Source organism: Acomys russatus, chromosome 17, assembly GCF_903995435.1.
Source record: "Acomys russatus chromosome 17, mAcoRus1.1, whole genome shotgun sequence".
Taxonomy (NCBI): Eukaryota; Metazoa; Chordata; class Mammalia; order Rodentia; family Muridae; genus Acomys; species Acomys russatus.
Window position 1 is genome coordinate 15234776 of NC_067153.1, and position 22814 is coordinate 15257589.

The 22814-nt window shown below is 46.2% G+C and overlaps 1 protein-coding gene across 1 annotated transcript in view; it reads right to left on the minus strand.

The window, feature by feature from the left end:
* Positions 1–14910: 14910 nt before the first annotated feature.
* Khdrbs3 (KH RNA binding domain containing, signal transduction associated 3) overlaps positions 14911–22814 on the minus strand; it is a 147097-nt gene continuing 139193 nt past the window's right edge. Inside the window, exons 8-9 of the mRNA XM_051159570.1 lie at positions 17621–17679; positions 14911–16027 (exon numbers count right to left, since the gene is read on the minus strand). Of these exons, the coding sequence (XP_051015527.1) occupies positions 15936–16027; positions 17621–17679 (151 nt within the window). The 3' untranslated portion in view covers positions 14911–15935. The remainder of the gene's footprint in view (positions 16028–17620; positions 17680–22814) is intronic.

Below are 22814 nucleotides of genomic sequence, written 5' to 3' on the forward strand. Positions count from 1 at the left end.
GTTGTTGCCTCAGGGGCATTTCTGAGCTAAGATGCAATGCCCCCACCTTATCAGACACACACGGTATGAAGCTTGCCCATGCACAGCCTGCAAGTTGGTTCTGCAGCCCCAGCCCACTCTGCAGGAGAGGCAGGACACAAAGCTCAGGTCAATGGTGACAGGGACCAACCAATGCATATTTTCCTTGTAGGTTTTGCCTAACTAATTGCTAAACGTGAAGTCCACTGTGGCCCCCACTCGTCACCTTGGCTTGTCCCTTCACAGCTGTCCTTATTCTACAGTCATGTGCTTAGGATATGGAGTGTGTGAGTTTTGCCAGCTAATTGGATTCCCTCTTCTGGCAAAGTAGTGAAAATAAGGCTCCAGTGCTTGAACATGGGGCATCAGATCCCAAACCAAATGCAGACACACCCACACAGTTTCCAGTAAGGCTATGAGAAAGGCATTGCCACCTTACAAATGCATCGAAACCCACTCAGAGATCTCCTCCACTGCTTAGCCAGTGGGGAAGGAGAGTAGAAAACAAAGCTGGAGTCTAGTTTTAGCTGTCAACTTGACACAGTCTGGTTATATTATGGAGTCTCACTTGGGAGCTTGCCAAGATCAGATTGGCCTCTGGCCATGTCTGTGAGGAATTGTCTTGGTTTTGATTGATATGGGAGGGCCTAGCCCACTGTAGGTGGCACCTGCTCTACGCAGGTGGTTCTGTGCTTTATAAGAAAGCTAGCTCAGCATGAGCCAGGGAGCAAGCCAGTCAGCAGTCTCCTTCCATGCTTTCTGCTTTGGTTTCCCTGTGGGCTCCTGCCCTGACTTCCCTCAGTGATGGGCTGTGACCTGAGAGCGTAGGTCAAATAAACCCTTTTCCTCCCCTGTATGCTTTAGGTTGTGATATTTGCCACAGCAATGGAAAACAAACTAGAACAGCCTGGTTTCTGAGAACCAGCCCTCAAATCCAAGATCAGGAGCCAGGCAAGCCAATCCTGGCAGCAGCAGCAGCAGCAGAAGAGGCTCTTGGGCTCCACTGGTGCTTGGCTCCAGCTGCCTTAATACCTGAGACTGGGCCCAGCTGCTGTTTGGCTCCTGATGAGGCTAGGATCCCAGAGGCATGAAGAAAGGCAGAAGAGCCAGAGCCCCAGTCAGCAGGGGCACAGGGAGTCAGCCAAGGAAATTGAGACCAAATCTCAGCAAGAATGGGGAGGTTAATGCCATGAGTCGTGTGGTACAAGCACAATGACATGAGCAGTGGTCGCCCTCCTCTACCATTGGAGGCTACTGCTTTAGAGGACACACAGCTAAATGGAACAATGTCATGCCAGAGTTGCTGCTGGACCACTCTCTTTGGCTAGGTGACTTGGGGAGATACCAAGGACCAGCAGATACAGGGAGAGAGCGGCCACTTCTAAAAAGGCAAAGTTTCCCAGCCTCCCAAAGGGCCTTGGAGGGAGCACTGTTAAGGTCACCTTGTACCTCTGCAGAATGGCACTCGGACACTTTTCCCATCCTTCCTTCCATAGAATCGTCTTTCCAGGCAGCTTGCGAAAATGTGTTTTTAATTTATGTGAGTTACTGTCCTACTTCCCCATCCTTTGATGTATCACCATGAAGAACCTGAGTGCCAGAAATGCCTCCTGAATAGAACATGACCTGACTTTCAAGCCAGTAGGCTAGTGGACAGCCAACTCTCCAGGCATGCTGACTATTTTGGAAGCCATTGTAAGCAGAGCCAGCACTGGCCCAGGGAGTATGGAGGTGGGAGCTGGAAGGAATTCAGTGAAGAGGAACCAGTGGCCATTGTTGAATCTGAAACCACCTCCAATTTGTAAAGTCAACTGCATGATTCTAAAATGCACCCAACTTGCACTGTAGTTGAGAACATTTCTGCCCCCCCCCCCAACCCCATACAGTAGAGTCAATTTGGTCCCATCTCAGCATCATCTCCATGTTAGGCCACTGGGGACTCAGGTAAAGATACTGGTGCACAAGTCTCTTCTTAAGTTCAGGACACACACACACACACACACACACACACACACACACACACACACACACACACACACACAGGCTTTGTGTGGATCTGTGGAAAGGTGCTCCAATTCAGTGGGCTCCAAGAAGTGTATAACAAGCATAAATTCCTCTGCTTACTATAGTCTGCAGTTAGAATGCCCACACCATTAATCTACTAAATATGGATGTTGGGATGCTGTGACCAGTGTCCATCAGATGCTAGGCTAGGGGTAAGGAAATGAGCATGGAAAGCGCTCCTGGCAGAGATAACTTACATAGTAATAATGTCACACTCTTGGGAAAGAGGCTGGAAGAAAGGCAAAGAGTTTCTGATGGTGTAAACTCTAGGTGTGAAGGGTGCAAACTGCAGAGGAAGAGAAATCCCCAGAGACTAAGACAGGAGTAAAGTGTGTTGTTTGACTAGTGTTGAGCTCAATGCAGGCTGACTTACAGAGTTCAGTAGGGAGACTGAAGAGCCATTGGGAAGGGAGGTTGGCTCAGAAAGGAGAGGGTTCTCGGGGCCTACGGAGCTTGACCTTTACCTTAGAGACAATTAAACTGCCTCAAAGAGCTTAGTGTGAAGATGTTTAGATATCCGGGAAGGCTAGTCTAAAGCAAGGTAAGGAGACATGATACAAGGTAAAGGCTAGAGACCTGGAGAAGCATGGAGAGATGCTCTCAACAGGGCTAGCTTACAGAAATAGCATAGCTTCCAGCCAGGGCCCTGAGGCTGGGTAAACTCACTGGCTTTATGTTTCCACTTGACACAAGCTAGAGCCACCAGAGAGGAAGGAGCCTCAGTTGAGGAAATGCCTCCATGAGATCCAGCTATAAGACATTGTCTCAATTAGTGATCAATGGAGGAAGGCCCAGCCCATTGTGGGTGGTGCTATCCCTGCGCTGGCAGTCGTGAGTTCTAAAGCAGACTGAGCAAGCCATGTGAAGCAGGTTCGTGAGCAAGACTCCTCCGTGGCTTCTGCATCAGCGCCTGCCTCTAGTATCCTGTCCTGCTTGAGTTCCAATCCTAACTTCCTTTGGCGATGAATAGCACTGTGGAAGTGTAAGCTGAACAAACCCTTTCCTTCCCAACTTGCTTTATGGTCACGTTTTGTCTTGTTTGTCTGCTTGTGTTTTATGTTAGCAGTGGTATGGGAGAAGTACTGCCCTTACTGAACAAGTATGTCACCATTTTCTCACAGCTCCCATGAGACCGGCTTTGCTGTCCCATCTTGAGAATAAAGGTAATAAACACATATGCAATGAGACTCGCCAGTTGGAAGCCAGCTTACAGATGGCACCTAGTTGTCTCGTCCCCTGGTTCATAACCTTATGCTATGATCTCCAACCAGGGTGGCTTTTGGCCAACAGCATGTACCACAGGTGATACAATGTCACTTCTGAAGCTAGGGTCAAAATGTCGGTGGCTTCTCTGTTTCCTTCTCTGAAAGGCTCTCTCTTGAACCAGCTGGGTTGGAGGAAGCTGCCACCAGGTTGTGAGGGTTCCAAGGTAGGCTGTGGCAGGATTCATGTAGGCAAGGAACGGAAGATGTGGGTAACATAGCCTTGCTGAGTCAGCTCAGAGACCCACTGAGCCTCCTGAGACTCTGGGACAGAAGAATTCCCAGTTCCCAATCTCCAGAGAGAGGATCATAAATTATTGTACCACTTACTTCTGAAATTATTCCCTAGTGTTAGTAACTCATATACCAGGCCTTAATTCCAGTAGGACAATGGGCCACCAGAGGCCCTCTCTGAGGTCTTCAAGCGAGTGGTGCATGTTGAAGATAGGCATTTAGGGGCAGGGGTAGCAATAAAAGGTTGGGCCTTGTGGGTAGGATGGAAGGGATCTTCTTACCCATATGGTTAGCTTTTGTCAGTATCAGGTGAAGTGGGGGACACAGATGGCAATTAGGAAACAGCACAGAGCAAACTGCCTAGGCAGAGCGAAAATGAAGGATTGCTGTAAATCTTCACCAAGTAGGAGTGTGACAAGCAGTTAGGGCCCATGAAAAACATCACTGTGCCAGCACATCTATCTGATCAGGCCAGACTGGGCCAATCTGGTCACATTCAGGGAGGAATCCTCAGATAATAAGAGGGAAATCTTTTGGCACAGCATCAGCGACAGCAACAGCAACTATTTTCACAACTCCATGAGGCTGTCACTTTGACCATAGAGCTTGAGGGTCTAAAGTAGTCAAATGCACTTGGAAAAAAGCCAGGAGCTGTTATTTTTTAAACCCTGGGGAGCTGCTGAGATCCTTTAAAAACCAAACAGGAGAAAGGTTATTTTTCAGCCTTCCATGCTTGAGAGCCGTTGATGAGAAGATGTCAGCAAGGGACCCCAGGTCTCTGAGAATTAACTCAGCCAGAGAGAAGTCGAGTCACCTGCCTTGCAGATGGAGGAGCTTCTCTCTGCATCCTCTATGCTGAGGAACTTCCCCTGGCATCTTCCTCTTAAAAAAAAAAAAAAAAGGAAAGGAGGACCTCGGACCTCGCAGCCTCCACTGTTTATAGTCAGCCTGGGGCATTTTGGAGTGAGATGTTGGAAAGGCAGTCCACAAAGCCTTGAGGGACTGGCCAGTCAAGGAAGCCATGAATACTGAACTGTGATTGGTTTCAGGTGTAGAGTTTATTCATTGCTTTTGGAGCCAGAAGTGGCTGGAGGCCTCTTCCACCCAGACTGCTGAGTTATGCTAGTGTCATTTCCTTTGTGTCATATCTATCTGGCTGGAATGACACATAAGAGACATGTAGGAAAATCTGGCCCATATGGATTGGAGATGTACATGCCGTGTGAAGGGAGGTGGTGTGTGCTTGCATAGGCAGGATATATAAAACTGTGTTAGTTAAGATGCTGTGGGAAGCTGGGATGTCCTCAGCTCCCAGCCATGGAGGGTATCAGAGGTGCTGAGGGGAAGCCCTGTATTTTATCAGCTGCTGCCTAGCTCTGCAGATGCTACTGCATACACACCAGAGGCTGCCAAGAGCCAGCCCTCCCTATTCTAGTCCAGATCTAACGGTCTTCCTTACCACCTCCTGTGCCAACAAGAAAAGTGGGAAGCCAGGGCCACTTCCTCCCTACTTTGTCCGTACTGAAAACAAACCAGACAGGACCAATATTTTTCTTCTCCAAAGTAAAGTCTAAGTGGGAGCTAAAAGAGATCCTGAATACCCCAAATGTTCACACTAGTTGAAATTACTCATTCTATAAATGCCAGGGAAATCTCAAACAAGCAGCGACTGATGGTAAAGATGAACTCTGAAATTCCATGATCATTAGCTGAGCAGGAATTTAAGAAAGAGATAATAAGTAGGTAGAGGCCCACAACCACAAGGGGTCATGTGAAGATGTGCAGCTGACCAGGAAGCTGGGTGATCCTGAGGACTCTACACATGATGGCAGAAGAGGCTGAAGGCAAAGAGGCTGAAGCCTCCTCCATGTGTAGAGACCTATTGATTGACATAGGGTACATTTGCTCATCTGGCTGCAATCCTACCCCATCTCCATGCATCTACCCTTGCTGATGCCCTTCTTCTTTGCTGGTATCAAGCCCAACACCGGAGCATAGACTCTGACTGTCAGGGAAGGCGACAGCTGTCTTCCATGCAGTGCTCCAAGCCTTGATGAAGTCCTAAGAGCTGACAAAGTCACTCTTGTATGCTTTCTTGATCTAATCCAAGCTTTTGTTTCACTCTCAGGACCATCAATCCTGGGACTCACTCACTAACCCATCTAATGTGGGGAAACAAGCCCCTTTCCTTGAGATCGTTTTTTGCCTGGAGCACCACCCCCCATTTGCTCTCAGCCTTTAGCAGCTCATCCTTGAACCCTTGCACCTTGCTGACTTCGAGTTCTGCACAGATGCAAGGGGTCCCTTTCCAGAAGTCCATCCTCACAGTGCAGCATCAGACTCTGACAGCTCTCTGCCAGGCTTTTCTCGCCAGCTGCACGTGGCCCCTTTAAATAGGCAGTTTAAACACCATGCGTCACTAGCTCCTCCTATGACCAGTCTTCCCAGCTCAGGGAGACCATCCTTTTCAATGGCTTTGGACCTGAGTCTTTGCCCCATCCTGCTCATGTCTTCATCTCACCATCAGCCCTAAGTGCTCTCCTTTCAAAATCCACCTGCAATCTGCCACCATGCTGCATTATGTTGGCTTTCTCTTCCCTTCCATAGTCTTTATGAGATTTAGCCACTTTTGTGAATAGTCACTACCTGATGTATTGCCCTGTAATTTAGCAGAGTGGGGTAAGACACACTGATCATTTCACTCTTTGATTCAACATTTCTGCTCATCCTGTTAACGGCTCCCATGAAACTCAAAGGTTGCCCTCCATGCTCTGTCTTCTCTCCCTAGCTCCCTAGCTCCATTTTTCTCCATTGTCTGTTTCGTTCTTCTACTTCTTAAACTAGCATCCCTGCTGTCTTTTTAGCACGAGGAACACTTCCACCTCAGGACCTTTACACACACTAGCATGTCAGTGAATGGCCCTTGTTCACTTGTACTGGTCTGCTAAGGCACTCTTATTCTTCAAGCAGCCCGGGAGCGGCAGGGCTTTCTCTTGTTGCCATAGCTCCACCGCCACCTGATCTTCCATTTTGTGGCTGGTTGCCTGTCTCCACCAGAATGTAAGCCTTTCCAGAATGGACTCCCTCTGGTTCATTCTCTGCTTTCTCTGTAGCTAGCAGTGTATAGTTGTTCTTAGGAAATACGTATGTGTTTAATGAAGGTGGTGAAGTGCCAGGCCGGAATTTATGTATCAGAAGTGCAATCGGTGACAGGACAGAGCTGAGCTGGGAGACTCACAGCCATAGGACTTCAGTTGAGTCAGCGAGCAAGAAGGGGGCTCAGAGTCCTTCATTTATCATAGTCTGCTCTGAGTCTAAGGTTTCTTTCTACTTTTCTAAATGGGTTAAGGGGTATGCTGAACTGTCACGGGCTTCCCTAGCTTGCCCATAGACCTCTGCTCTCACCCTCTTCTGCAAGAGCCTGCTGGCTGTAGGGTACTGCTGTGTCTTCTCTAGCACACATCTTGTAGTTCACAGAGTCAGAAGATGGAAAATGTACATTTGATAAATATAAAGATCAGAACTTCAGTAGTAGACGTGTGTGGTTTTGGAATGCATAATGAAAGGATAAGACAAGGTTAAACTATTCAAAGTTATTCTATGTTTAAACAATGCCCCAAACTCAGGGTGCCTCTAGGAAACATGGGAGGGGAGAGAGCAACACTTCAACAACGTGTGCGACTGCTCTAGAAATTCCAAGATCAGGAAGCATGTTGTGTCATCTTCCAGAATACCACGCTCCTTGGTATTATGCAATTAACATCACAGTGCACTAGCAACCGATGGAAGAAAAAGGAACAGAGTAACACTACACAGAGACCATGACCTTTGTGTTCTATTTCAAACCGCAGGCAGCACTGAAGTCCCTGCTCTGTTCCATGTGCCCCTCCTACAGAAGCCCTTCTCCCAACCTGGGACAGGACAGGACTCTCTTGCCTAACACTCGCATTTATTGGCCCATAACTGAGATGATAAATCACTCTACATCTGCTGTCTGCATAGATTTTTGACGTCTTGTGGGGAGTCACAGTTACACAAAGGTCTCAAAAATGCAAACTTTATAGAGCTGTGCAGTGATAACTAGATTTGTCATCTTCATCCATATTAAAATAGAAGAGATTTTGATGGGGAACCTTTATTAGCTACACACAAACCATTCTTTTTGTTTGTTTCTGAGGCAACAAAATAGAATGTTCTTTGAGATGAAGAAGAAAAAACGACTTCTAAATTTAAAAAAGGCATACTGGTTCATAAAAACATTCCAAAAAGACAAATTTGGGACAAAACAACAATAATCAACTGATGACTGTCAAGTTCCCAAGTGAGTTCATTCACTGAGTAGGCACAACGGTGAGGTGACTGTCCCTAAGCAGCCGTAACAGAAAGCAGTTCCTGAAAAAGAGAAAGATGAAATTCATTTGCACACATCAACAAAGCAACAATGATAACACCTATGTCGAATGGTGAATTTCAGGCCAAAGAGGAGGCAGGCAGGGATTGAGCACACGCAGGGCATGCATGAGAGGCAGTCCAGCAGAGAATGGCTAAAGTCAAGGCAGAAAGCATTTCTGGGGTAAAGACGGTGGATAGAGAAGCAGCATGACTGAGCTCAGGGCATTGTGGCCTTCAGGGCTGAATTCAGAATGGTGATGCCATGTCACACCAACCATTGGAATAAACGGTGATATTCCCATGGTTCCGTTCAGCACCATCCTTTCATCATGGTCAAACATGAGCCTGCACTGCTGGGTATTTAAACAACCCCTTTATTAATGAACACCAGACTGCTTCTTTCTATGGAAAAACTGCTAGTTCAAAAGCCAGGTGGGGCTGGAGAGATGGCTCAGAGGTTAAGAGCACTGACTGCTCTTCCGGAGGTCCTGAGTTCAATTCCTAGAAACCACATGGTGGCTCATAACCATCTATAATGTGATCTGATGCCTTCTTCTGATGTGCAGATGTACATGTAGACTGTATACATAATAAATAAATGAATATTAAAAAAAAGCCAGGTGACAGGCAGAAAGACCATCCCCAGCCCAGCAGCACCAGTGTGAGCATCCCTGCACCGGAGCTCAACTGCATAGACTGTGCCAGGGGACAAGGAAGCATATTTATAGCTTGCGGAGACCTAGCACCTTCGCATCTTTCTAGAGCATCTTGCTCCATATGTCTCCTGGCAACCCATGTTCCACCAACATCGAATAAGTCCTCAAACACATAAGCTAGCCCACGCGGCCATCACCTGCACCACCTCACACCAAGCCAGCCTGTCAGCACTAGTGTTTTTCTCATCCCCACCTCCTTGCATGACTGTCACTTTCACAACCCTGTTTCAGCCTCAACCCCCGCTGCTTCCACAGCAAGTGTGTTGGGGTCACACTTGGGAGAATCAGATGCTAACTGCTTTTCTAAGGACTAATACATCGAGTTAAAACACTTTGAATAAGGCAGGTCTATTGACCTTTAATCAAAGATAATGCTCGAATGACTTTTAATGCTTCAAGTTTATAAACTGTAATGTCCTAACGAAAGCCTGCCTGAGCTTACTGAGGGCTGAAAGAGAAACCTGCACAACCAAGCCAGGAGCTGGTAATGTCTAGCGGAAACAGCAGGCTCTTTTGGCTGCAGATGAGAGGGAGGTCTTTGGCCAGCTGGCGGATCCAGAGAAGCAGAGAAGAGGGGAAGATGGGCACAGACATTGTGAAGCCAGTTTTCTCCAAGAGGTTCAGGCCTCCAGTAGAGAGGCCCTTTACAGGCTGGCCCGCAAGAGGCACCTGTTATAGTAAGCAGGCTCCTGGAAGAAGAGAACACGCCTGATGGGTGAGGATTTCACCCCTCCTGTAAGGCACACAGATGGGCACCCAAGGCTGTCTAGACTGAACTCACCAGTCGTGCCTCTCCTTGCTTATTCACATGTCCCCAGGCCACCAAGTGCCACATACCCCCCTGCACGTACACGTGTGCACCCTCCCCTCCATCCACTTCACAACCTGTTTATAGAATTGTAAGAGAAGACCAGAGAAATCCTGGTCCATTTCTAACTGATACGACACGAATCCACCTCAGTTCCTCAACCTAACAGTCACAAGATCTGCACCTTGAGTGTATATATTTTAATGGTGGAGAGAAGGGCAAATGCCTAGTCATGGAACATTTGTGTCAGAATTCACAATGTTCCATGGGTCTTTGAGTGGTGACTGGGTATGGAGACAGTGGCCAGGGCAGAAGCTTCCCTGTGTGTGGTGTGATTCAAGCCTTACTGAAATTGATGGGCAAGTGGTAGACGCTAAGCTGGACTGATGAGACAAGGGAGTTTGCATCTGGCAGAAAATGGCATGGACAGGAAAAGGGTCACGGGGTGAGGGGTGGGCAGGTGAGGAGCAATCCCTCCTGCAGGCAGAGGAAGAGACAGCAGCAAGACCTTGGCAGAGCTCCACTCACAGCTGAGTAGAAGATCTGAAAAGAATTCAGCCTGGGTGCTGATCCAGAAGGAGGTGGGGTGTGGAGGCACTGAACTAGGAGTCCTAATGCAGATCAGTGTCATCTGCAAGTGGCTATAATTTCCCATTAGATAAAGAGAGTCTGATGAGGATAGGAAACTGATTTACAGCTTCCCCCCCCCCCCCCCCCCCCCCCCCCCGAGGCACAGAGACAGGACACAATATACCACTTTAAAGCTAATGATGAGCGCTCTCCTTCCCGCCTCTGTACAATGCTGCACAGGAAACAAGCATAAGCCTTATTTTATTCACTACAGATTTTTGAAAATAGTAGCACAGAGGCAGTTGTTGGGTTTCTAAATACATTTTTATGTTATCAGTTTTATATGAGACCTTTCTCTGAGCATCATGATAAGTATCTTTATGTCATTTGGAGCTAAACTGGGAGCACTAGATTACCTGCACTGTAATGATTTCCATGACATCTCTTCCCCTATAAGGGGTCTCAGCTAGCCTCACTGTGCCTTGGGTGTGACTCACTAAATCCACCCCTATCCACGGCTGTGTGATGAGCCAGAGATAGGAGGCTGTTGGTGCCAGGGCACCTAGGTTATCCACTCACTGCTCACTGGGCTCCAGGAGGTTGGTACAGAGTTCTGAAGGGAGGCTAGTGCATGGAGGTGTGGGCTGTGGACTCGGAGAAGGCAAGCTGAAAGGAGATCCTGCATATGCACTGCATCCCTCACCTACCCAGCCGAGATCATCTCTCACTTTCACCATCTAACTTGGCTGAAGTTTCCTCCAGGATCACATGTTCTTACACACACACACACACACACACACACACACACACACACACACACACACACAGAGCAACAGGTAAGAGTAAAGACCTTTGATCTGTTTTGGGCATGTTCTTCTCCATAGCGCTGTCATGTTGATTTTACAGATGGGGACCCTACAGTTGAGAGGAGTCACACCATTTTACCCCAGGTTACCATGCTGGGTGATGAGTGTTCCCACAAGCTATTCTGTGAAGGTATCTTCTTTCATCTGGCCCTGAGCCCCTGTTGACAACTTCCTCTTTCTCCAATCACCATGCCTGGATTTTGCATGCCTTTTCTGGCATCTACAACGCACTTTACATGTATCTGCCAGAGGCCAGGCTGGTTGGCGCTTTGCTACTTTCCACAGAAGAGTGTGGTACCTGCAAGAGCAGAAACTGTCTTTATCTGTATATCCTTTCCTCCTGTTGCCAAACAGATGCTCAGAAGATAGTTACTCCAAGTGAATACTAAAAATGATTTGACTTGTAATACCTACCGAACACAATGTTCAGGACCTAAAAGAAAAATCAATGCATCTCCTTATGCAGGAATGTGAGGCCGTGATGGAGAAAAGAGAGGCACTGATAATCATAATGTTTGGCTGATGCCCAGTAGAACCGAAGGGAGCAGCCAGCTCCGCATTGTAAGAATCCTTCACTATGATGAGGCCTGTATTACACGGAGACCGGAAAAGGTGTTTTAAGACTCTAAGACTCTGGATCAAAGTGGCTATGTTCAAATCATGCTTCCAGAGTTACAAGGACTTGGAGCTAACATCATCACCTCACCTTCTTTCAAAGCTTCAGTTGCTTCCTCTATACACATGGACAACAATGCTTAGAGTAATTAGAATCCAGTGAGACAGTCTACAGAAAGAGCTAAGCACATGCTTGGCCACTGATACAGCTAGCAACTACTGTATTATGACATTAATACTGAAATGAAGTAACAGTCACAAAACCAGCTCTTCAAAGAGAGCAGAGGATGACAGTCTAATTAACAGCAGAGGGGACACAGGCTGAGTTCAGAGGACAATGATCCACTTATAAGCAGAGAAGACTCTGGAATGAGTTCAGAGAGGGCAGAGGATGACAAGGGAGTTAACAGCAGAGGGGACAGTGAACTGAGTCCTGAAGGTCAGGGCTGGTTCCCATGTGCAAAAGAGCAGAGGATACGGATTCACCACAACAATCAGATCTCAAATTACTTTATTAACCTGAATCTTTTAAATCACTACATTTCTAACTTATATGCAGTACAGAACTCACACTGTGAATGTCATCACATAAAGAAACAGGTGGACTTCAAGGAAGGGACAGGAACAGGACACATGGAAAGAGCATGGTGTGGGGGGCACTATGGGGACTTCCTGTGGCAACAGGAGAAAGTCAGATGTGGGAGAGTGGGGGCAACGCAAGAGGATGTCCTGAGGTAATGACCTTTAACCCTACCAGGCAGACTACACTGGGAACTGCCTGGGAGAGAAGGAAAGCAAACACACCAGAGAGGCTCCAGAGACTATTAGTGCAGGATGGCTCTGACAAATCAATAGTTCAAGCCACCGAGAGGGATTCACACTGTGAAAGACTTCCAGGAAGTGGTAGAATACTGGCAGGTAAGCCTGGTTGGGGAAAGTGTATCTCTGGGGATGTGTCTGTCCAAGGATGTGTCTGGCTCCTTCCTGTTCCTGTTCTTCTCTGAATCTTGCCTGCTGTGGCAGAAGATCCCCTAAGGCCACAGGCCACAGTGACACAATGTCTTCCTAACATAGCAGCCAGTAAGAACACTCAGGACAGACAGAAATAGCTCTTGTCCCTAGAATAACTCCCTATCAATCCAATGAAACTATGGACACTGCAAAAATGGAATAGACCTAATATTCTCCAATTCCTGTCTGTTAGAAGACCACGCTCTGCCTACCCATAAGCCCTGATTTCAGAAGCATATGTGAGCTGGGTGTGGGGGCACACGCCTTTAATTCCAGCACTCGGGAGGCAGAGGCAGGTGGATCGCTCTGAGTTCGAGGCCAGCCTGGTCTACAAAGAGAGTCCAGGACAGTCAGGGCTACCCTGTCTCAAAAAACCAAACCCCCTTCCCAGAGAGAGAGAGAGAGAGAGAGAGAGAGAGAGAGAGAGAGAGAGAGAAGCCCATATGAAGATTAACTCACTCACTCTGGACTCAGCATAGGGTCTGATCCAGGGAGTGCAAGTGCTCTTCAGAGCCCAGCAGGGAAAGGGCTAGTATTCCCAGAGCCTGTACAATGGACCATTGCCAACATCCTGACTGGAGCCCAATGTCACAGTGTTGACCCATAGAATTCTATGATAATACACCATTTACTACTGTATAAACCATGGAAAAGAAAAAGCTACATGTATTATTTGATATGCCAATTCCTAAAAAAGAATACTTCAGAAAGAAAGAAACCCAAAGCTCTAACACTGTCACATTCCCTCCCAATAGTAGGCAAAGCAAAAACAAAACAAACAAACAAACAAAAAACAATAAGCAAACAACAAACCCAATAAACACCACAATTCATTTTTTTTCAATGGGTGACTTAGTGATTCAGTTAATTCTAACTATTAAGAAAAGTTTCTCCTTTATATTAGATACATGAACTCAATCCTGACCACCAACTTTCATGTGACTATATCACTGTCAGGTTAAATACGCTCACAGTATCACTCAAAGTTATAGACCTATAAACATGATAGTGTGCACCATTTCCCTGGTAGTGACAGGAAGGGACACTGGCTCTGATGTGCACAGCTGAGTGACAGAGCTCAAATACAAACACTTGAGAAGATCCAGCCAGGCAAAATGGTATACACATGTGATGAGTTTCAGGCCATCCAGGGCTACAGAGACAGCAAATCACAAAACACAAAAAGGAACAACTACCAAAATCCATTAACACCTACAAACGTCACACCCCAAAAGAGAAGTAATCAGAAAGGTCGAAAGGTCATGTGGCCTGGGACCTGAGTGGTAGTGGTTATCTACAAAGTGAGGTCAAATTAATGCTACCATCCCTCTTACAGATATTTGCCTTACAGACCTTCAGATTAAAAAAAAGAAAATTCCACTAAACACCTGATTTAACATTTATTTTATAAAAGCCCCAATATTCAAAAATCAGAAGCAAATAGCACTGGTCTATTAGACCAGGTCAACTACTTTGAAAACCTGCTTGTATGTTTCTGTAAGTTTTTGCATGTGTGTATGTGTGTGTGTGTGTGTGTGTGTGTGTGTGTGTGTGTGTGTGTGTATTTAAATGTTCACATTTGACATTTAGTTTTGCAGACATTTTCACTTAAAAATGTAGAAAACCTTTGCAGATTATTGACTAAACTGCTCTATTCTCATTGAAAATTATGTTGGGAATCCAGGTGCTGACAGCCTGGGGCTCCAGTTTCTAGCCTCTGGCCCATTCATGCTGCAGATGCCTGCTGACTGCCCAAGGAGGTCCTTTAGGACCTAAGGAAGCTGTCACAAGGGAAGCGGAGGTGGGGTGCCATGCCCCACGCCACAGCATTAGTAGAACTGCGGCTTTTCTCTTCAGCAACTTGGAGTCATGGGACAAGAGATCCTTACCTTTGTTTGCTCTGTCACACTGAGCTCCACTGACAGTCCAAGATGGTCGACAGTTCCTAACAAAAGAAGAAATCTGTTTACTCAAAATAAATATAAGGAACCCCCAAAATAAAGATAAACATATTATATAATCTACAATTAAAACTTAAGCCAAATGATTAACGAATAACTTTATTAAAGCCTTGTCAGTTTTAAGAACGCCCTCAATTACTAACCAAAAGATGTATTACACACAACTAGTTATGAGGTTTTACAGTTGTTTAATAGGGAAGAATTGGCCCCAATTAAACTGGCTAAACTAAGGCTTTTTAGATTACTAAAACAAATTAAACTTTTTAAAATGAGAATTTAGGTGACCTTAAAGCCTTTCTAAAATGGATAATGAAACTGGCTAAGTTGTAATCTCCCTGGTTTTATTAGTTATATTAAGATAAATTAAGTGAGATTAAAATCTTATTTGATTTATTTACCTTTGAAAATGAAGACCGTTTAAGGGTTACACATCCTCAGCCTTGGCGAGTGCGACCTCAATTAGTCAAGTCAGAATGTCTTTAAAAGCTTTGTGCTTAAGCTTCCAGCACGGAGCGAGGTGTTCATTAAGGTACCAAAAGTCTCATAAAAAATCCAAAGTTGCACTAGTGAAAAAACGCTCGACAAGATGAAAACTGATCACATCCTTTTCAGAAAAATCCAGTAGTTATTTTAAAACCAGTTTTAAAACCAGATTTGGTTTGCATGGGTTTAACGTGCCGCCTGAGCAGCTCGATACCGTGTGGACTCTTTAGACCGCCTCTGAACCTATGGTGAGTATATCATGGCACATTTAATTTTATACCACTTTTAAAATAAGCTGTACAATATTTAGTGTGACCCTTTTATGACAAGCGCTGCTAGAGCAACCCTTTCCCTGTTTACAGCTATTTATGAAGGCCTTTTTAAATAGAAAAAAACATGAAATCGTTAGCTCACACACACGAAATTTCTTTCAAAAGTTTATTTAGTATCAAGCAAGAGGAGACTTTGCCTAACACTACAGAACAGAAGAGTCACTTACAAAAGAATCCCACATTGTTTGCACTTGTAATCGGCTCCCTTTTTACGCAAGTTGGCAAGAGAAAAATAAACTAGCATATGGCTGAACGATAAAATAACTAAATTCTATGGAAACCTTTAAAATGAAAGGTGAGGCTTATGTTAAAAGAATGGATTAACATATTTAGTAAACCTATTCTTTTGTTTAACACTAGTTAATCAAAGTTATTTTTTTTTCCTTTTCATGACCTAGTTTTCATATACAGACTGCAAATAACAAAATTTTACATGTCCTTCTCCCTGCCAAGTGGAGGCTTCAACAAAGTGGTTTTAAGTTCCATCCATTCAGATTTTAAGCATTTTGATTTATTTAAAAAGGGATTGTTCATAGAAAAAATTACTTTGAACAGTATACAGGACGGTGGAGATTGGCTATGTCACAACATCAGCCAGTACAATCAGTATCTGCCATACGGCTGGTCTCTGTAGACGCCCTTCGCCGTCCTCGCCGAAGGAGCCTTATGTCTTGAGTTTGTCCATTCCTCTTGCCCTAAAACCAGGAAGATGAATCATAATTAGGCCACTGTCATGGGGTCCCAGGAGCTTCATCTGTCAGAAGCAGTGGTGAATGTCATACTGGAGATACGGGTCTCCGATGTACTAATAAAAGAAACACAGGGGATTTACTTAAAAAATATTGTGAACACAATACAAAATGATCTTGTCACCAGCGATGTGATCGCCTTGAGAAGAGAGTGACCTTTGTCTTGAGAACAGCAACTAACTGGAAGAATTTCCTCACGGAAAGATCATTCTAATTTCTTCCTACAGCAAAGACAAGGAGCAAGAACACGGATAACTTGGGAGAAGAGAAAACAGAAAAACCAGAGATCAAAGTGGGAAGGGCAGACTGAGAACAGTCACTGCCTCTTTACAGGCTCTCCGCACGGTGGTGGGGACTTCGTGACACCACGTCATAGACAGCATACATGTTGGACAGCTGTCACTAGACACAGACATTCTATCGCCTTTACCTCCTGAGATTCAACAGTGTCTAGTGTCTGGACTTTTACTGAGTTATCTCCAGGTCTCAGACAGCAAACAGTTAAGTCCCTGCTGCAACACACAGCAATTGAAAAGCCATGTGTCCTCAGAGACCAATTTAAAAATCTGTGAGAGAAAAACGCTTAAAATGACCTCTTCTGATACAAACATGCAATCAACGTCACTCCCTCACCAAGCCAATGCATCTCTCTTAAGTGTTTGTTATGAATTTAAAAAAAAAAAAAGCAACCCAAGAAAGAAAATAAAAAAACACCCAATATATGACCACCCCAGCTCCTGGCAGGTGATTCAACAAAATGCACTCCAAAGTGCACCAGAAAAATGCATTTTCAACTTCATTTCAGGGAACTGTCACAGAGTCACCTCCCCAGGATCTTGAGTCTTGCACGGGACACTAGGCATTCTTGGAGCTGTGCCCCCCCCCCAGGGCCTTCTCCTTCCCGCATCCCCCTGCCCTGCAGCAAAGGCAATTCTCCCCATCATTCTGTCGCCACTGTCAGTTCTGTTAATTAAACCTGCCACACTTCTGCATTTGGGGCTCCAGTCATGGATTGTCCAGGACCCTTAGGAGCTCCCTTGGAAGGAAGAGAAGTTACTTCCCAGAGAGCCTGACAGACCACTGTGGCTCCTCCCTGGCACGGTCTTTGTAACCTTCCTGAAGTAACTCTTACTAGAACCTTTCTGAGGCCCTGAGGTTAGGTGTAGGAGAAGCATGGGAGCTATAACCTCAATGGCTTGCCTTCCCTCACTGTCAGGGAGCCAAGACACGTCAAGAAGACCCCTGCCACCCAGTGTCTGCAGTTTGGCAACCTACTCAGTTAAAACAGTGAGAAGGTCAGTGCTGGCCATCACCCCAAACACAACACCTAAGCTTGGGCTCTGAGCTCACGCACTTCACTATTACATGAGCCTCTGGCAAGAGCAACGTGTACACATAGGAAATGAGAGGAGGAGGGTCCACACACAAAACAAATTCATTAGTAAAACGAGTGTGGATCTCCCTTCCAGTCAGGACGTTTAAGGTCTGCCCACGGCCACTTGGCGTCTCTCTGTGTCATTACTATGGCCACTCACTCACCATAGGAATCGTAAGCCTCCTCACCGAGTCCATGGCCGTAATCATAGTAATCAGCTCCGCTGCGCGAACAAAAGAAAACCCTGTTAGCACAAGATGTTTCTGCTGTGGAGTTAAATCATACCCAAAGAAGTGCTCACAACTAGATACACTAAAAATAGAGCCGGCTAAAGTGGAATTAATTCCTCCTGAGATGGCAGAAGGCTGAGAGGAGGCAGACTTTTTTCACCAGCAAAGGCTCCCCCTCACAACTCTCGAGTCTGTCTTTCAAAGCACATCTGGCCAATCACCCCACAGTGCAGGAAAGGCCGGAGGGAAAGGATGGATGGAGTCCTCTGAGAACCCATGCCAGCAACCAAGGCAGGGTTCACACCAGGTGCTGTGGAGGATGGGGCAGGAGGCAGCAAGCACTAAGCCTTTGTAAAGGATAGACAGGGTTTCTTTGACCCCTGCACATTTCCACAGAACTCAGGACCATGACAGTTGTGGGCACTTTACTCATCCACTGAACAGCAGGCCTGAGAGCTTTTGCCCTTCTCCATGAGCATTACTGTATTACCACTGAAGTGGCAGAAAACTCTCCACGGGTGCCTGGACGATGTGCAATGCAGTGCGGATGAATCATCCTGGGGGGGTTACAAGGCCTTTTCGACACACAGGTGAATCTCGGTTCTAATCTACCACATCTTGACAGCAAGTAGAGCCTGCTATCACCACCACTGTGCAGACACGACAGAAAGAGGCTTCGTCTTCATACCACATTTGAACTGTCTGTGATTCTGTTTTGGTTTTACAGGCAGAAGCTGTGTCACCAAACCACAAATGGTCTTCGTAGCTAAGGAAAAGGTTCCATTTATCCCTTTATGCTTTCTTCTTTCCCACCAGTTTTTTAAGGAACATGCATCATTGTTTCAAGTCCCAACAAGCAAGCATGAAGGTTCCAGGCAGAGTGGACCCCACACCTCCACACCTCCAGCAGCCTGGTGTCTTTTGCTGGCTACTGAGATTCATAGGCCCTGGAATCAAGGTAGGAAAGCTGTCACCCCATGTTACAGGTTAAGGATGGGTGCCAGGGATCCAGCCTAACATCTCACTGGTTACAGCATAGCTCAGTCTATAATGCACGGACCCCAACTGCAGGCTATACCCACACCCATCGTACCTTTTGCCCCCATGTTTCCTTTCTCGTATAAAATATACCTACGACCAAACAGTCCAAGGCACCATGAAGTCAGCTAGGTCCCCTCAGACCCCAGCAATGGAGTGGTACTCCACCGAGATGCAGCTTCCTGTTACTGCCCCTTCTGCTGGAGATGCTCTTTCACCCTCCCAGCTACTTTCTACTCAAACATCGCCCTGAACGTTACTTTCACAGTCCTCCCATTCGTAGTCAAGCTGGCTCCCAGCCTAAGATGCTGTCATCATTTTTCATCCTCGCCTGTACCAGAGGCTTCCACAGCAGGCATGAGGGGATCGATATATGGGGGAGGGTCCACACACGTGCACGCGCGCGCGCGCGCGCACACACACACACACACACACACACACTGTATAGAGTGCAATGTTGTGCAACGCTCTGAAGGGCCAGGAAGATGGAAGTGAAGGAGAGCTAAGAAGGAACAGAGTATGCACAGCACAGAAGAAGATAGGCTGAAAAATCCAAGAGTTTCCAAGTGTCTTTCAAATAGAATTACGAAGTTCTCAGAGCATAGGTGGACCAGAATCTTCTGCAGGATAGGTCTCCACTAAGTGCACAATATGTGGCAGACACCTTGTTAACCACATCCTTACAGGTTAGCTAGACACCGCTGAACACACTGGATCCAATGTGAATCCTCTGTAATCGAGGTTCTAGACCATGCTGAGCTGAGTTTCTCTAGCTGTCTGTGCTGTTGGGTCCTACAGCAGTCACCAAAGCAGCTGGTAATTATATTCAATGCAATGAACAACCTTTCCCGGGAGGCATAGGTAGCTACAGGGCTTTAGACATGTTCAAAAACCTGGCTGGCGGCTTCTCCTGAGCATATTCCACCTGAGCTAAAAATCTGTTTTTCTTGTTATATGACAATGAAGCTCAGAGACGCAGAGGGGCACTGTGCTTGCTAATGTTCCCTGGTGAAGTGAGTCCCATGTATAGGGCCTGAGTGGCAGTCCAGTTGGGCTGGCTAGATCCTGCCCTTGGCCCCCAGTGCTATCCAAGGCTCAGCCACAGAAACCGGCCCCGAGTTAAATCAAATTATTTTCTTGTTTTGTTGCAAGTAAAGTGACAAATAATGTCTCCAGGAAACTAAATTTAAGGAATCTTTGTTTTCTTTCCCAAAGTCAGGGGAAACATTATAATGGCTTCTTAGAAAAATTAACTTCCTGAGTCTTGAAAGTTTTGCCTATTGTACAGATAAGGAGAGAGTACCCTTCGTGAAGCCGAAAGGGCTTCCTTTCCGTAGAGACTTCCTGCTCAAACTCAGGGCTGACACGGCAGACAGGCACTGAGACTAAGGAACCCAGAGTGTAACAACCGCCCCTTTTATTAGATGATGTCACACAGGCTGGAGAGTTATCTGTGAAGAGCACTCACATTGCTCAGCGTGGGGTGGGGGGTCACGAATGTTTTCCAATGATCAGGAAGAGAAAAGGCAGCATCATTTGGCCCAGCACTGGTTTGGTGATAAGACAATCTTAGTTTTGACAAGTGAAAACTTTAAATTGACATTCGCTATCATTTCACCCGGTTTCTGATTATTTATTGCAAGACTGTCATCAAGCTGTGGAGCTGGAGCAGCTGCGCCCCATTCGCCTACCTGTCAGCTTCCTCCGAATTGCTCTCACAGCATTTCATGTCGTGTACCTCAAACGTCTATTAACCAAAGCTGTGTCCTATTTCCCAAGGATAAACTAAAAGCCATGACATGGCAGAGGGGAAACAAACATCAAGAAAATGACATTTAAGGGCACAACTTACAGTATTAATAAAAACAAACAAACAAACATAAAAACACAACAAACAAACAAACAAGAAACCATGAGGTTGCACAGTCCACACTCTATCACAAAAGATCCAGATTAGTGTCCCCAACCCCCGCCCTTTGCCAAGAGGCTAAGAATGGACTTCTCCTAGTCACGTCCCCAGACCTCCACACTCCTGCCCCCAATGCCATGATCACAGAAAGCCCAGATGCTCAGTGTACTTCCGGCCTGGAGAAGGTGCCAGTATTGTGATGGTCTAGCTCACTGAAGGTCCATCATGCCCTCTTCTTCTCCAGTTTACTAAGAATGAGCTCATTCATTCTTAAAACCTTAAGGACTTTTCTTGGTTCCATCATCCAAGTCAACAAACAAGCCCGGGCACTTCACAGTGGTGCACTCCTCTGGCCTCTTCTGATGGAGTTCAAGGCACAGGCTGGACCCTCTCTGAGGCTTCTGTCCTCCTTCCAGAGGTAAGCAGGGGGAACATGCACTGAGCACAGACTCCAAAAGGCCAAGTCCCCCTTTCCCAGATCACCCCTTGAGTAAGTTAAGAAGAAATGTTTGCCAGTTACTTCCTTTGCCCCTAAGCCTGCTGGTTAGAAGTTAGACCTTTCCCCTAATTTCTACCTTGAAGCTATTGGGCTCATTTTTACTAGTCCCTTGCTTATGTCAGCGAAGGAAGCCTGGGACATGACATCATAACACTGCTAGTGTGCCTTGAATTGTGTTTGCTCCAGCTGCTTCATCCTCTCCCCAGCTCACTCTCTGAAACTGCACTATGGAAAGTTGAGGGCAGTGTTTCCATGTAGCCCTCTAAGTGTCCACCCACCCCTACCCAAAGCAGGGGGGAGGGGGAGGAGCAAGTCCTTTCATCACTAGCCCCCTGGCCCCTAGCACATATGCACAACTATGACACTGCACTACTGTGCAGACACTGTGCAGTGAGTCTCCCAGCAGGTCCCCACCCCAGGTGTACTGGTTTCAGGATGTGTAAATGTCACCCTTCACCTTGTCAGTCCTCCAAACTCCTCTTGTCCTTTAATTAGTCACCTCTGTGGCATCCCTGAGGATCACGTCATTAAAACACAAAATAACTCTGCTTCTTCAGGCCTTCTTTTTGTGGGTTCCTCTCAGTTTCTGGTAGGGCAGGGAAGCCCGTGTCACCATCCCCATGTCCCCTCACACTCTCAGCAAGGTACTTCTTGGCTCTTTTCTACCACTGGCAGTCCCTCTTCCCTTAGACCAGTCAAGTTAGAGCATTTGAGTTCAGATGTTAGTCCTCTTTTCTTACTTAAACAAACCCTTTGGTCATTTTACATAGTCTCTTTAAATAAGATCTAAATACTCAAGCTTCTCAAATTTATGCAATCTTTCATGATGTTTCTAAGATTTATATTCATGTGCCAACTGCCTTTTAACATTTAAACATCTAACAGACACTTCAAACAAACCCAACTCCACATCCCATCAGGATGCCTGTACCATGCCAGCCAGGGCTGTGGGAAGATTACAGCAGCCCACCTCACCATGGCAACTCTGATCCTGCATCTAACTCTTCTGCCCAGTACTGCCAACTGATATACACAACACTTCTGTGCCCTTTCTTTTCAGAGAAGGTAAGACCCATGAGAAAGGAATGTGGGTCGGTTTTACTCAGTGATATGGCTAGACTTCCCTCAGAATAATGTCCAGGACAGAGGAGGCACAACACACTGAATTTTAGTTGAATACACTGAATGAGTGGTGAATGAATGAATGATAACATTAGAGTTGGAAAAACTATATACCCAACCAATCTGGAAAGATGCAATGTTATTTGCGGGTAATGCTGAACAAGAGGCATCTAATCTATCTCCTCCTCCTCCTCCTCCTCCTCCTCCTCCTCCTCCTCTTCCTCCTCCTGTTCTAACTGAATCAGATGGATAGGCAGAAAGCCTGTTACTTTGTGAATGTAGAAGGAGCCTGAAAAAATAAAATTTGGCTCTGAGCCTGAGCAGAAGTAGGCATTCAAAACCACAAATGGGACCTTTTTGTGTGTGAGACACTGAGCTAAAAGTTCACACAAAGACACAAGGTGCCCAATCCAGTAGTTACTGCAGACAGGCAGGTGCCTGTCAGCAGCACAAGGGTATGGATGCCCCACACTGACTCATCTTCTGAGGTGGAAAGGAAGAGGGAAGAAGACTATTCAACACAGTTGTCTAAGAGAGCTGAGTGACAATGGAGGGCAAAA